This window comes from Ochlerotatus camptorhynchus, unplaced genomic scaffold, assembly GCF_037179485.1.
Source record: "Ochlerotatus camptorhynchus isolate MF236.1 unplaced genomic scaffold, CSIRO-AGI_Acam_v1.1 ptg000314l, whole genome shotgun sequence".
In the NCBI taxonomy this organism is placed as follows: domain Eukaryota; kingdom Metazoa; phylum Arthropoda; class Insecta; order Diptera; family Culicidae; genus Ochlerotatus; species Ochlerotatus camptorhynchus.
Window position 1 is genome coordinate 1,821,974 of NW_027040802.1, and position 15,985 is coordinate 1,837,958.

Here is a 15,985-nt window from a genome sequence, read left to right on the forward strand (position 1 = left end):
AGGAAAAGAGCTCAAGTAATCGTCACCGTGGATTTTCTCTTAGTTTAAACCAGTGATGTCGACTAACCTCGCTTTTTACCTGTGTACTAATGAATTACAGTAATTTCGGTGTTTCAAGATCATTTTGGAAATTATGTCGACATTGAAAAGCCATTTTAGCATTCAGAGGCGCTTTACCCATTTCAAAGGCTATTGTACTGTTTTGAATTTAAAGAACCTAGGGGGAATGGCTCTAATGTTGGCCTATGGATCTAAGATTGGGCCCATCGCAAAAAAATTCAGCTATTTGTCTATTTTATCCAGATGAACGCATCGTTGGGACAGTACTAATGGATATTTTTGTTGGCCATTGATTTTTTTTTTTTCGTTAATTTGTTTTCCGTCGATCTTGTTTTCCGTGCTGAACACCAATTCTACCGAAGCCAGGGAGGCAGCTCCCACACTTGGACCCTACCTATCGACCCATCAACTCATGAACCGGGGACCAACGGCTTTACTTCCCATCCGAAGGAAGGCGTGATCAGAGATGTTATGCCTCAGAACATCTCGGCGGCGCCGACTGGGATTGAACCCAGGCCTGCTGGGGTGAGAGATAATCACGCTTACCACTACACCACCGGCGCCGCTAGAAATCGACGATTGACGTGTTTCTTTTCTGAGCCAGGTGAGTGAAGAGGTGGTGAAAGTATATGAATTATCGCGTATCTCTGTTGTTCATTACATACACTCAACAAATTTCACACGTTTGATCGAAGTGTTTAAACACTTGATTTTCTAAATGCACAATCACATTTACTTTAAGTGTATTTCACTTTGGTTCAATGTGTTATACACGTTAATTTATAGTGTTTCAAACTTTGAAATATTTAAAATCTTTCACTATCTATTCAAGTGTATTGCACATTGAATCACGCTACTGCTCAAAACAGATGGATGTAACGATCAGGAATTTTGTATAAATTTGTATATAATTTGATAAAGTTAAATTGTTTGAATTAAATTCCTTATGGTAGGCAGTAGGAAGACACAAGCATTTTTGCTGAAATCTTTCCTAAGACGGGTCCATTTAATTTATGGATAAGGTATGAAAGGGACAGTCGCGCAATTAAACAAGCCAAGTTATCTTTCGTGTCTTTAGATTCACGATAGGACACGAAGGGTTTCGGGAAATGATGGACTTCCGGTTCGTCCGAGTTTTACTTTCCTTTATCTGAGGATTCACGGTCTCGATCATTTCGTCCGTGACATCCCAACGTTCTTGAAGTTTGCGCGTTTGTTCGTGGTCGTTTTTCCTAGTTAAAGTATGTAATTTAAAGTGATGTCTAGTGTTTAAAATTAATTAAAGATTTTTGTTCGTTCCTTTAGCTAGTAGAATAAGTGTGCGTGTAGTAAATTGTGTGCGATCAGGAGAAAGGCTAGAGAAATCTACAGGTAATTTTTGATGTGCTCAATATGTGCTGTCCATGTCCGTGCTCGTGCTTGTGCTCACTGTTCTGGTGTAGTCGTGTTAAATCGTTCGCAGCAATACACCGTGCCCAAACGCAGCAACTTCTCCCCAACGGACGGAATTTCCCGGCAATCGCCAACCGGCCGGAAGCGGACGGATCCGTTACATAATCGGTCCGAGGAGACTCAGGGGATCTCCACGTGGACACGGTCCACCCGCCGGTTCGTCAACCTACCGGCACGGCAGAGTAACCGCCATTGACATCGGCGTGTGAAACGCCATTGTCAGCGAAGCACCTCCATTCATCGGATCACCATCGACGATCCCTAAAGAGTGCGTCGAACCCGTCGATAGGTCATCGACTGTGACCATCACGTAAACCAACATCATCTGGTGAGTCAAGCCTTTTCTATTTTTGGAGTGTGGCGTCCGGCGAGGGCGCCACGGAGAGATTTTTTGCCAGTCTAAGACTGATGAGCGAGTAGCGCCGAGTTTCCGTGACACGCTTTTCCGGAACTCGTGATGTGGCATCCCCGCCTTTGAAAAGTAACGTTTTTCAACGCCAACGTCGTTGTCACCAGGAGCGCAGACTCGTTTGGAGCTGAGTTGCCGATAAAGTGACGTCACACACATGATTAAGTAGAGTGGCAACAGTACATTTTTCGAAAAACCATCGTCCAGAGCGAAACAAAACAGCCAGCACACGGGTGGCCGTTTATAACTACATTCCAAGCGAACAGCGGAGATAGAGAATAAATAAAATCTCGCAGCCTGATTTTTCCAAACAGTTTATTGTAATGAAAAATTTAGCTGCAGGCTTGCGTGTGACAGTAAATTACCAACTCCCTTATTTACGCATAATTTTAACATCAATGCTTATGAGTGGTCAGTCTTCATTCTTATATTTTAATTCCATGCAATAAACATAAAATAAATGCAGTAATTAGCCAGAAATCAGCAAAATTCTACACGACATAAATTTATGTCGCGCGCGCCGCCGGTCTTGTCTGCTTCTTTGTGCGAAAATGTTCTGTCGCTGGCAGAAAACAGTTTAGAAATGTCATGACATTTTTGCCGCTTGCCAGTTTGTTGTGTGTCGTCACAATAGTTATCGCAAAAAGTATCAAATGTTAAGGAAAAAATGTTAAACTCCAGGACTCGTGCCACCACTGAGTAGAGCACATGAGCACATTAGTTAGGGAGAGAGAAATCGCACACACATAGGAGATAGGAGCGAACACACACAAGTAAACCGAAATCAATTGGAACATGTAAAGAAATATACGTAGGATAAGTAATGTTATGCACTAAATATACCGCCTGAATAGTTCCGTGATAATAAATGTTTTCGTAAAATGTCCATCTCCCTAGCTTTAATTAATTGAATGTATTCGACATTACTTCGCGTTCTCCGTTGTAGTTTGCGTGTCCCGTCCTCATGTTGAGAGTTTGAATGTTCGGGAGAGTAGTCCACTTCCAGATCGGGGCGACGTCTAGTGGCAAGTGACGAGACTGCCGATGATGATAAATTCTCTTTTGTAGAGATTTTTAGGTATGGGTGAGCTCTCACCGACTCTCTGAGTGACTATCGTGTTTGTGGTTTCATGGGGATAATAGGGTTTTCCCGTTTTGGACGTTTAGTTGAAAGCCGGCTTGCCTGATCCGTAAATCCTTTCTAGGAAATTTAATGGACTCACCCTTAGGAGAGTCTCAACCGGGCAAATTTACATTGGGCGTGTGGTCTCCCTTGTGGAGTGGCGCTTAAACCACACGTTTTTAGAGACGGATCGCCCGGGCTGGCTACATGGATTTAAAGTGTTTTGCATTTCAATACGATGTGAATTGCTTGCTCAGAAAGGTAAACATCGAAAACAAGAGTTGTGACTTTATCCTATTAACCCGCCTCAAATCAGACCCATTAAAAAGATATGTGAAAGCTCTGGCCTCTGGCAGTTTTGATTATATATTTGTCGTTTCAATTTTTAGAGTCGGTAAAGTAGAAGTCGATAAAGCAGAATATTGAACTATGATGTGCAAAGCTATTGATATCACCATATGAGGCACATAGAATCCAAGTGTGTCACAATTCAAATCCATAGTGTTCAGGCATGGTTCATAGCATAAGATTCACACATGAAATGGATGTGTTTCACAATAAGCGCAAAATTAAGTGTGAGACACATGATGATGACGTGTGGAATTTTTTGAGTGTACGAAATGAAAACTAGATCATATTTTGTCGTGTAACAATAACAGAAATTGGAGGAACGATTCTGAAAACTAATAAGTATATTTAGACGCCTGAATCGGTTCGGAAGACATTGTTAACTATTTTGGATGATTTCATTTTATTGTAGTAATAGCTTCTTGTAACCGATAATGAACGATCGTTGGTCGTAGCTTGTTGTGATGTAAGCGACCGTTTTTGCTTACTGAGCAGAAGATCGTGGGTTAAAACCCAAGCCTCTTTACATTACTGTCATTTGCTTAACAGGTTTTAAAGATCGCATCTCTTTCCAATGTGAATCCAGATCTAATTTACCCTTCCCACTAACAAAAACGTCCTTCCCGTGACAACCGTGGAGATTCAGAGGTATACTCGGTCTCTAATAACAACGGCAATCCTTTCCCTCCCCGATGACCGTAAGGAAGTGGCCGGCGCCGTTATTGACCTCAAAAATATGTATTCTCTGGATTTTGTACACTGAGAATGGATTGCTAGTCCCAAGCCCCATTCATATGGTTCATTGTGCAAATTTCGCTAAATCTGGCCAATCACACAGTAGCAACTACTGAAATGTATGGTCGTCAATGCTCATGCTCATGCTCAGTAATCGGCGATTGACGTGTTTTTTTTACAAATGTAATTACGCCCAAATCTCAAATCACTCCGGAAATTGTGAGTTGACAACCTGGAAGGAGCGGGATACCTAGCTCTGGTCCTCACAAGTTCCTACCTCACGCCTCCCCGATAACAAAAGACTACCAGCTGAAACATGGACACAGCTGGGTGGCGTAGCCTGGGCAATGTTGCCAGTCCGGCAATAGCAAAGTGAAGGGGTGCGTCGCGAACACTGGCGCGATAACCATAATACGGTGATGGTGGAAATGCTTCACCAAACCCGAGCGTCTGTTCACCATGGAGGTGCGGCTCAATGAGGCGTCCGTTCTCCATGTTAGGAGCAGGCTTCAACATTATCGGGATAGGCATGGATAATACAATTATCCGGATAGAGTCATCCAGTGGATAGACATAAACGTAGTTGGATATCATCCATTATTTTTCTATCCGGATAGACTCCGCGAACTCAAATTAAACGACTGATATTTTTCATGTGCGTAAAACGCATAAATTGTAAGCATAGAAGAAAATTTACATTCTATGTGCAACTTATAAAAAATATGTGTGGTACTTTTAAGTGACATTATGCATTGATTGACCGTGAGTTCCTGCCCACCTGTCTTAAAAACATCTAGGTATATTGTGTCTGTTCGAGATTAAACATCTGTTCAGTGGGAGAGCGTTTTGCGCTCCCACTAGTAGAACAAAATGGATGTTTTGTCGGAAGACGACATGGATGATCATTCATCTCAGAAAACTGATGATGTCATCCCTGGCTCGTCGTCTCAGTCTGTCAATGGGCAGGCTGAGAAAAGCACCAGATTCCGGGCTTACCCGATTGACTCGACTGGCCCATGGGTTGTCTATTTTCAGCCCAAAAACAAACCCTTGAATGTTGTTCAGATATCTGATGATCTGACAAAGCGATTCTCTGCCGTGACCGAAATAACGAAGGTTAGGCACAACAAAACTTCGTGTGACCGTCGCTAACCTGAAACAGGCCAATGAAATAGCTGTTTCCCAATTTTTCACACTGGAATATAGGGTGTACATTCCAGCCTCTGATGTGGAGATCGAAGGCGTGGTCACTGAGGCGAGTCTGAACCCCGAGATACTGGAGAAGCAAGCGGTTGGCCGATTCAAGAACCCCTTGCTTCCTCCGGTAAAGATACTGGCTGTTCATAGAATGAAGTCAGTATCGCTCAGCGAGGGTAAAAAGAGTTTTACCCCCACAGACTCGTTTCGGGTGACCTTTTCTGGATCTGCCCTTCCTCAATACATCGAGCTGGGAAAACTTCGTCTTCCTGTGCGGTTGTTTGTACCTCGGGTCATGAACTGCCAGAATTGTAAGCGGTTGGGACATACGGCCTCCCACTGCGGCAACAAGGCACGCTGCTCCACATGCGGGGAGAAGCATGAGGATGGCGCCTGCGCAGCTACTGCACCAAAATGCGTGTACTGCAACGGAACTCCTCCTCATGCTCTTTCGTCGTGCCCGGCGTACAAACAGCTCGGGGACAAAATGAAACGCTCCCTTAAGGAACGTTCCAGGCGGTCTTTTGCAGAAATGCTTAAGACAGCCACGCCATCGACCAATGACAAAAATCCCTTTTCTCTTTTGTCAGATGACGAGACTGACTCTGACTTGGCTGAGGAGGGAACTTCTTTCAGTTTTCCGGAAGGTTCTGCACGGAAACGAAAGCGCATCCGTTCGCGGATTGTTGCAAATAAAGAACCCCAAATCAGCTTGCCCAAATCAAGGAGTGGTGGAAAAAAGGAGACTTCTACGCCTCCTGGATTCCGCAGAACTGACTATACCCAGGATTTTTCACCTCTTCCGGGGACATCCAAAACCCCTGATGCCCCAATTTTAAGAACAGAAACCCCTTCTTCATCTGGGTTGTTCTCATTTGATGACATTGTGGACGGTATTCTCAAATACCTCAACATTTCTGATCCTCTGAAAAGCATTGTCCTCACATTGCTTCCGACTGTGAAATCCTTCTTGAAGCAATTGACTTCAAAATGGCCCCTTCTTGCAGCTATCATCTCCTTCGATGGATAATTTTCCAAACGAGGTCGGGGATTTGATCACTGTTCTACAGTGGAATTGTCAAAGTCTTATTCCGAAATTAGATTCGTTCAAGTATTTAGTCCATAACAATAATTGCGATGCATTTGCCCTCTGTGAAACATGGCTCTCTTCAGAAATTGATCTCCCTTTTTTTGATTTTAACATTATTCGATTGGATCGTGAGGATTCACGTGGAGGAGGGGTACTTTTGGGGATCAAAAAGTGCCATTCCTTCTATAGAGTGAATCTTCCCGAATTCCCCGGTATTGAAGTTGTCGCATGTCAGGCTACCATTAAAGGTAAGAGCCTTTGTATTGCTTCTGTATATATTGCTCCTAGAGTCTCTGTTAATCGCAAACAACTTTTCGACATATGTGCGGTACTTCCCGCTCCATGGTTGATCATGGGAGATTTTAACTCCCACGGTACAGGCTGGGGGGAGCTGTACGATGATAACCGTTCTACTTTGATTTATGATCTCTGCGACAACTTCAACATGACAATACTTAACAATGGAGAAGTAACACGTTTGGCTGGTCCATCCTCGAATGGTAGCAGATTAGACCTCAACTTTTGCTCCAATTCACTATCGTTGGATTGCACTTGGCATGTAATCCAGGATCCGCACGGTAGTGATCATCTGCCGATCAAAATTTCGATTGCCAGTGGGTTCAACTCGTCAGAATCCGTTAACGTCGCGTATGATCTAACCCGTAACATCGATTGGACTAAGTTCCAATCCGTGATAGGCGATACAGTATCGTCAGTGGAAGAGCTTCCGCCGTTGGAGGAATATAATTTCCTCTCTAATATCATCGTCGACAGCGCACTTCAAGCTCAAACACGACCGGTGCCGTGATCATCATTTCGTAAGAAAACACCATCGCCCTGGTGGAATCAACAATGCACGGAGGTTTACCGTAAAAAGTCCGACGCGTTTAAACTTTTTCGGAAACGCGGAACACGCGAGCATTTCGACGCATACACATCTCTTGAACGCGAACTCAAGAGCCTCATCAAGGCCAAAAAACGGGGTTACTGGCGGCAGTTTGTAGACGGATTGTCGCGCGAAACGTCTATGAATACGCTTTGGAGTACGGCGCGAAGAATGCGTAACCGGTCTACTAACAACGAAAGCGAGGAATGCTCGGATCAATGGATTCTTAAATTCGCGCGAAAAGTGTGTCCGGATTCCGTGCCGTCGCAGTTGATTCCTCGCGAAACCGCGAATTCGATAGACGAAATCAGTCAGCCTTTTTCAATGGTGGAACTTTCACTCGCTCTCCTTTCGTGTGGCAATTCTGCCCCGGGATCTGATAGAATCAAGTTCAACTTGCTGGAAAACCTCCCAGACGTCGCTAAGAGGCGCATGTTGAACTTGTACAATCAGTTCTTGGAGCTCAATATTGTTCCCGACGATTGGAGACGAGTAAGGGTGATAGCCATTAAAAAGCCTGATAAACCCGCGTCGGATCACAATTCGTATCGGCCCATCGCGATGCTGTCGTGTATTCGGAAATTGATGGAGAAAATGATCCTTTTTCGCCTCGACAAATGGGTTGAGACGAACCACCTTCTTTCAGATACTCAATTTGGTTTCCGTAGGGGTAAGGGAACGAACGACTGTCTCGCGTTGCTTTCCTCGGAAATTCAGTTGGCTTTTGCTAAGAAAGAGCAAATGGCTTCTGTGTTCTTGGATATCAAGGGGGCTTTTGATTCAGTATCCGTTGAAGTTCTTTCAGAGAAACTCCACGCTTGTGGATTGTCTCCATTAATGAATAATTTTTTGTACAATTTGCTGTCAGAAAAACATATGAGCTTTTCTCATGGAAACTCTACAGCTTTTCGATTTAGCTACATGGGTCTCCCCCAAGGCTCATGTTCAAGCCCCCTTTTGTACAATTTCTACGTTAGAGAAATTGTTGTCTGTCTTAGTGACAATTGCACGTTGAGACAACTTGCAGATGACGGCGTAGTGTCTATCACAGGGCCAAAAGAGGTTGACCTGCAAGGACCCTTACAGGATACCTTGGACAATTTGTCTACTTGGGCTATTCAGCTAGGTATCGAATTCTCCACGGAGAAAACTGAGTTGGTCGTTTTTTCTAGGAAGCATAACCCAGCACAACCGAAGCTTCAACTTTTGGGTAAACCGATCACTCATTCCATGTCTTTTAAATATCTCGGGGTCTGGTTCGATTCCAAATGCACCTGGAGATCCCACATTGAGTAACTGAGACGAAAATGCCAACTAAGGATCAATTTCCTTCGATCAATTACCGGAACGTGGTGGGGAGCCCATCCACAAGATCTTCTGACGTTGTACCGGACAACGATTTTATCGGTTTTAGAGTACGGTAGTTTTTGCTTCCAGTCGGCAGCTAAAACGCACATCATCAAGCTGGAACGGATCCAGTATCGTTACTCATACTATGAGTCTCGAAGTGCTGGCGGGCATGTTGCCTCTATCCGTCCGTTTTTCAGAGTTATCTCTGAGGCTCCTCACCCGTTGCGAAGTAATGAACCCACTGGTGATCGAAAACTTTGAGAAGCTTCTGGAGCTAAATCCTCAAACATGTTTTATTACTTTGTACTACCTATATTTAACACAGGATGTCAGCCGTTCAAGAAATATTCCCAATCGTGTAGTCTTCTCCGATTTCGGCAATTCAGTGAATTTTGATTTATCTATGACGCAGGAAATCCGCGGAATTCCAGAGCATCATCGTCCTATGATTGCTCCGTCATTATACGCTGCAAAGTTTGGCCATGTTGATTCTGCAAGAACGTTTTTCACAGATGGATCACTAATAGAGGAGTCCGCTGGTTTTGGTGTATTTAATGAATTTCATAGCGCCTCTCGAAAACTTGAAGCTCCTTGTTCTGTGTATGTGGCTGAACTGGCAGCAACTCACTACACTTTGGAAACTATTGCTTCACTTCTTCCAGACCACTAGTTTATTTTTACGGATAGTCTCAATTCTGTCGAGGCTATCCGTTCCATTAGGCCGGTAAAGCACTTCTCGTATTTGCTCTTGAAAATACGAGAACTGCTTAGTACTTTATCCGTGCGCTCTTTCATCATCACCTTCGCGTGGATCCCTTCGCATTGCTCAATTTTGGGCAATGAGAAGGCGGATTCACTTGCGAAAGTGGGCGCTATGGAAGGCGACATTTATAGTGACTCTATAAATAAATAAAAAAAAACAAAAACAACGCTTCCCGCCCACAAGCTGTAGACCGAGTGCAGAATCTTTGTGATGATACTTTCCAAACGTGCATACCCATAGAAATAAATTCAATTCAATAAAGGATTTAATATAAAAAAAAAAGACATGAACAAGATGATTTCTACTGTGACTGTGACTAAATCCAGCATTCCTACTTAAATATCGAATGCTGTGCTTAATCATTTAGTATTAGTACAGAGCAATAAACAATGTACGGTGATGATTAATCTGTTAATATGCTATTATAAGCGGGTTCAAATGCACTTTTGGTAAGCATCAACACTGATCTGGCAACACTAGTGTGCATCTTTCCAATGTGGTAAAGATCCAGATCAGCCCTGGGACCTGGTAGTCTAATGAAACTACCTCAAGGTTTTGCCAAAGCCCAGAGCATATCAAGATGAATCCTTATCTAACCAATATTACTTAGCAAAATCTCCATCCTGTGACAAACATCACTCTAATATTCCTTACCCATTCCTAACTGACTGATCTTTTGTGCATAGAATCACTGAAATTTTTACACTGATAATGGACGGTTACTCTCAGTCCCATTGAGTAGAATAATTGTGCAACGTTACTGGTTCTGATCAATCACGGCGGGACAGCAACCGTTTATATGTGAAGTCAGTCTACGCTAAGCTACGCAAATTTATTGATACCCTTCAGGAACAGATTGGGCTTTTCTTTCTCAAATCACTGCGTACAGTCCTAGTTAACATCCATTTGGTGCACTTTATTCAGATGTTGTAAGTATCTCCGTATAGGAAACAAAATAGATTCACTACCCTATACAGAAGACGTCGTGGCTGTTGCTGTGGTGACGGACAATAAACTAGATAAAACAATTTTTAAAACATAACACAAAGGATCTACTAATGCAAATCGTTCTACGATCAAGCGTTTCAGCTAATGTTCAAGTAAACATAAAATCTTCTTTATCGGTGTCTTTAAATGCATCCCCATCTTACCAACCATACCATACCTCCTGTCGATTCGTTAAGTATGTCTTTTTCCTTCAGTTGCGGCTAGTGCTTTACGCAAGCACAAACGGTGTTCCTACTTTGATTCAAATAACTACATGCGTCCATTCATCCGTATTCGTTAAGACTAGATTAATCTTCGTTTCTTTGATTCTGTTCCCGCAAAAAAGTTGCCTCGTTCCTAATAACCGCCACCGGCTGAAATATTTTCGTAGCTTTTGCCCTTCAGCTCGATCAGGGCCGTGTGGATGCGGAAGTGCAATCGAGATTCCAGCGAGTAGCCACTGTAGTTTTTCCTGTGGAGTTTCAATATCATTTGTTAGAGAGAAAATTTCTGAAAAAAGCGCTTTTAGAGGGTCGTACTTGGCATCTTCGAGAGCAAGAACAGCCTGTTCCTTTTTCCCCTGATCCACATAGATAAGAGCGATTTCAACGATGGCATACGGTACCAGGTAAAAGTCCTCTTTGAGATCTTTGAACATCGCAACTACGGTTTCCAAGCACCTGTTTGGGGGAAGTTAACTATTTTAGTATTGGTATTAGGAATCGGTTAAAACACTTACTTCAAAGCTTGCAGTGGACTGTTCATCTGCCTCAAGCAAGCTCCCTTCAGCAGCAAGAGTAACGCCTTGTTATCCACGTCGTATGCATTCAGTGGACTGTTGGTCTTCTTCTGCTGTCGTTCTTCCAGCTCGGTTAAATTTTCCTCCACTATCCGGTACACCCCATCGGCCAGATTGAAATGTTTTCCGAGGATTTTGAACAAATTCCAAACGTACATCAGCTCCAACGCCGGAACGTACAGGAACGATTGCTGGGCGAAAAAGCGGTCCGACTTTTTGCAGGCAAATTTCTCCATCGGAAGCGATTTCCCAGCGATTCGTTGCTTGTACTTTGGCACCTCCTTCATCAGCCCGTCCAACGTTCGCAGCTCGGTCGACGTGAGATCGGACCGCTTCATCATGCTCATAATGGATGCCTTCTGATATGTGTAGATCGTACGTGACCATTTGCTGTGCTCTACCAAGTACGTGGCAAAGAGCAGCGATTCTCGCCAATCCAACCGTAAGCTGCAAAGGCATTTAAATAGGTTAGTAAAAAAAGGCATTTTCGAGCGTCCCTCAAACCTACCAATTCACCCACAGCAGCTCCCAGAAGCACAGATGGTGAAACTGTGGCCACACGTTTTGCGATTTCCAGGACCTTTTGTACCACATCAGTGCGTCGTCCAGATTGCCCTTCATGAACTCGAGCCGTCCCTTGAAGAACAGGAACCACACACCGTCCGGGTAGAGTTGCAGCTGCTTCTGAAGCAATTGGTCACAGAACTTCAGGTCACCCTCCTTGTGACTCAGGACGTAGCACACAATGAGATTGTAACCGAGCAGGGTCATGGTGCACAGCACCTGTCGGATGCCGAGGCTTTGCGATCCAGTGATTAAGTCCTGCATGCCGGATTGCTGGAATTGTACAACGATTAGAGAGAGGTTGATAACAATTACAGCTATGAAGCACCTACCTTATTTCCGGAAAAGCCAATAAACTCCAGCAGCTTGATGACTCTCCCCGGGAGCAGAGAAATCATGAGATTAAAAGTACCCAAGCCCATCCGAACTCCACTCTCGAAATGCACCCTTGAATTTTCCGACTCCCACTGCCGTTGGTTCAGTATGTTGTTACATTCCCTGGTTTGAAAAGTTAAATCAAATTCCCTATGCCCGAAATCAGTCAACAACAACTTACTTGTACATGGCAAAGCAGTTCCGTATCTTCATGCCCCCCTTGATCAGGCTGGACAGCGTTTCGTCCTCGATGAACGTCAGCATCGCCTTCAGCAGCATGGCTTCGGCCGTGCACAGTTCCGCGTGGGCCTCCACATCCGTGTACTGGTCGTAGTTTACCTTCTTGAACGTTTTCCCTATCGTTTCCGTCAGGGTGTTCTTCTTCCGGTACCGATTGCACACGCCCAGGCACTGCTTCAGTGCATCGGAAGCCGCCGCTATGTGCTGCTGCTCGAACGTTAGCATGGCTTCCAGATAGGCAAACACGCTGTTCCCCACCGAATGGTACATGCTCGACATTGCCCTGCAAAACGGAAAATGGAAAATGATGCTACGTCGAACGAAAACTGACAGCATATGTATGTATATATGTACCATGGTTTCATCAGCGCTTCCGCTTCGTTGAATTTGTTGTTGAAAAACAGATTGACCGCCAGCTTGGCTTCCGTCAATGCCGCCTCCAGATCCATGGAACAGGATGGCCTGGTCCGGGGAAAAAACAAGAAAGCGGAAATCAATTAACACTCGTCAGTCGTCGGGGTGCAAATGTCCTAAACCTGGAAAATGGAAATAATGGCCCATAGTGTGCAAACAACAGGACATGTCAATCGTATTTAACTGACTAGGCGATTGCATTCCTGTGGTGGTCCGGTGTGGATTGGACGGGATGTCCGTTTTCAATTTCATTCTATTTTTCACTCGCAGCAATTTTGTGTGTTGTAATTCGGTATGGACACGTGTGTACGTGATTCAATCGGAAAATGTCGGCAAGGACAGTACAAGCGAGTGATAGGTAATTTTTGCACTATCAGTTCTGTATAATTGAATTTCCGCTATTGGTTGGGAATACGGTACAGTGGCTTTTAGCTATATTGTCGAAGAATTATAATTAACATCACCATCTCTAGAAAATGGGACGGGTACATTACAGTTTATCAGCAACCACATTAGTTATCACGATTATTACGTAGCTACTCAAGCTTATTGCTCTATCCGCGTTTTATTGTTTAGATGGGACCGTAGCGACGGGTAAGCGAAAAAAAATTGTACTTGCCAAAAAGCTCCTATACTCAGAAAAATGATTATTGAGGATGCTGAATCACTTCAACGCAACAGGTTGATTAATTCCATGCAGGTTTTCTTCGACTCACTTCGCCATAAAATACGATTTCTTGGATGAAGGAATCATTGGATGCAAGATGCAATAATGATATGTTATACTTGTAAGTTACGAGAAGAGGTTGTAAAGTATTCACTCTCCCCCCGAAGAACGTGAACTCGGTCTTCACGAATTCCATTTACGCTGGTGTCTCGGATGATTCCGTTTACGCGAGGGAACGTACACGTAGCATATGGGATTTGACCTAATAGGGACCAACATGGAATATCTCGCGATCCTGAACATATAGAAGGTTACTGTCTTGGGCAAAGTTGTTTAGTAGATCAAGACCTAATAGTTGGTCGCCGCGTAGTGAGGAAATTCCGAACTTCTGTCCACCAACGATAAGGTCTTGACCCAAGTAACCAAAAGTTCTGATAAAAGGCTATTTGTGGCTTAAGCAGCTTGGTTGAAGGTGGTATATAGAATTCTAAGCAGCCTCATTTTTAAGTCGTTATAAGAACTTGAAAGTTCTGGTACCATAATTGAAGAGCATTCTAAACCAGCTTCTGGCGGAACTTGAACGGAACTTTTAGAAAATGAATTGAAAAAGGTTTTTGTCCTCTACACCAATTCTATATTTAGTTCGCACTTTTATGAAAGTTATTTCTAAAGGCAGGTATTAATGTGTATTGATTTTATCAGCATTAGTAGTAGAATTGGAGGTTTGAAGAATTAAACCCAGTCCTTCTGCGTTAGAGCCCTAGCACGAACCGCTACGTCATCTAAGATATATTAAAGTGAGCTTTTGTCCCGCCTACTGTTGGAGTTTTCAGTGCGAGCTGACTGACTTGAATACGAAACACAACACCTTTTTTTTTCTTGATTTGATTTGTTTTCCGTCGACCGTGCTGAGCACCAATGCACACTGGGCCAGGAACCGAAATTAGCAAGACAAAACCTCTAGCGCATTGGGTTTGCATTATATTGAAATGGTGTCTTTGGCAAAGTTTCTCGGTTTACAATCGCCTTCATCTGGTAATGGAAATTAGTTCCAATTTTATCCGCATAGATGGTGCTACGATACTAACTTTTTTATTTCACATGCTAGAGGTTTTATGTCTTGAACAAAGTTGTAGAACATTAAAAAATATAAAAAATTGCCGAAGAACTCAAAGTTCTAGGTCTTCAAACAACAAAGATATAGTGAATATTGTAAAATTTAACTGAAATTTACGTTTTTTGTACTATTTTCCATACAAACGACAAATTCTTCATTTTTAACGCCGTGTATCTTTTAAGTCGGATAATTCGCAAATTTTAATGAAGAGTTCTCAATGTTTTGGGTCGATACATGCGAAATACTAGCCAAAATAGTAAAAATTACCATGATTTTCATAATCCGGTTTCTCAAAAAGTAGCAAAAAGTAGCAGTAGTAGTTTTAGCAAAAAAGTCATTTACTTTCTGAAATGTACCATTTATCGTCAATCAAAGGTGAAAGTTTGCCGGACATATAATTTTATATATTTGAGATATCTGAATTCATAGACTACAATGTTTATTCAAGCAGCGTTCGCCAACGCACGGCTTGCTGGCTGCATGCGATAGAAACGATGGAATATGTCTCTTATGCTTCGCTAGCTGCACATTGGCGAACGCTGTACTAATCTATGCACAATGATTGAACCCAGGCCTGCTGGGGTGAGAGGTAATCACGCTTACCACTACACCACCGGCGCCGCTTAAAACACAACACCTTGATGAATTTTAAATTGGTGTTTGCCCGCATGGTATTCCAACACACTTGTGGCGCAGTGGTTAGCAATCGTAGATCGCATGCCGAATACACAAGTTCGAATCCAGGAAATTACTCTTTATTTTTTTTTATGTTTGGATAGAATGTTGATGCACTCCATAAATATATGAATTATGATTTATTCGGGCCACTGATCATTTTATATTTACGTACATTAAATTTTGTTACTAACAAAGACTTGTGTGGATTGCTTCATGTGGCTTGAAAGTTCTGTCGGAACTTTATTTGAACTTGAAAGTTCTGTCAGAACTTTATTCGAACTTTATGGAACTTGAAAGTTCTGTCAGAACTTTATTTGAACTTTATGGAACTTGAAAGTGATTTTAATCGTTGAATGCGGAACTTTTGGTTACATGGGGATCCACTGAATAACTTCGCTGAAGAAAGTAACTTCCTAAATGACAAGGATTTCAAGATATCACACAAACAACGATATCACAAATGCATGCACACTAGCGCCACGTAGTGAAAAAATTTCGAACTTCTGAACAACGATAAGGTCTTGATCCACTGAACAACTTCACCCAAGAAAGCAACTTCCTAGATGACAAGGATTTCAAGATATCACTAAAACAAGGGCATCATTAATGCATGCACACTAGCGCCGCATAGTGAGAAAATTCCCAACTTCTGTCCAACAATCTTTAGGTTTTGATCCACTGAACAACTTTGCCAAAGACAGTAACCTTCTATATGTCCAGGATCGCGAGAT

General features: G+C 43.0%; 1 protein-coding gene across 1 annotated transcript in view; it reads right to left on the reverse strand.

Annotated features, from left to right (window-relative positions):
• Positions 1-10,306: 10,306 nt before the first annotated feature.
• Positions 10,307-15,985, reverse strand: part of LOC135707578 (tetratricopeptide repeat protein 39B-like) — a 39,938-nt gene continuing 34,259 nt past the window's right edge. The window contains exons 3-9 of the mRNA XM_065229452.1: positions 12,733-12,840; positions 12,320-12,661; positions 12,096-12,261; positions 11,708-12,036; positions 11,140-11,646; positions 10,940-11,080; positions 10,307-10,872 (exon numbers count right to left, since the gene is read on the reverse strand). Coding sequence (XP_065085524.1) covers positions 10,758-10,872; positions 10,940-11,080; positions 11,140-11,646; positions 11,708-12,036; positions 12,096-12,261; positions 12,320-12,661; positions 12,733-12,840 — 1,708 coding nt within the window. The 3' untranslated portion in view covers positions 10,307-10,757. The remainder of the gene's footprint in view (positions 10,873-10,939; positions 11,081-11,139; positions 11,647-11,707; positions 12,037-12,095; positions 12,262-12,319; positions 12,662-12,732; positions 12,841-15,985) is intronic.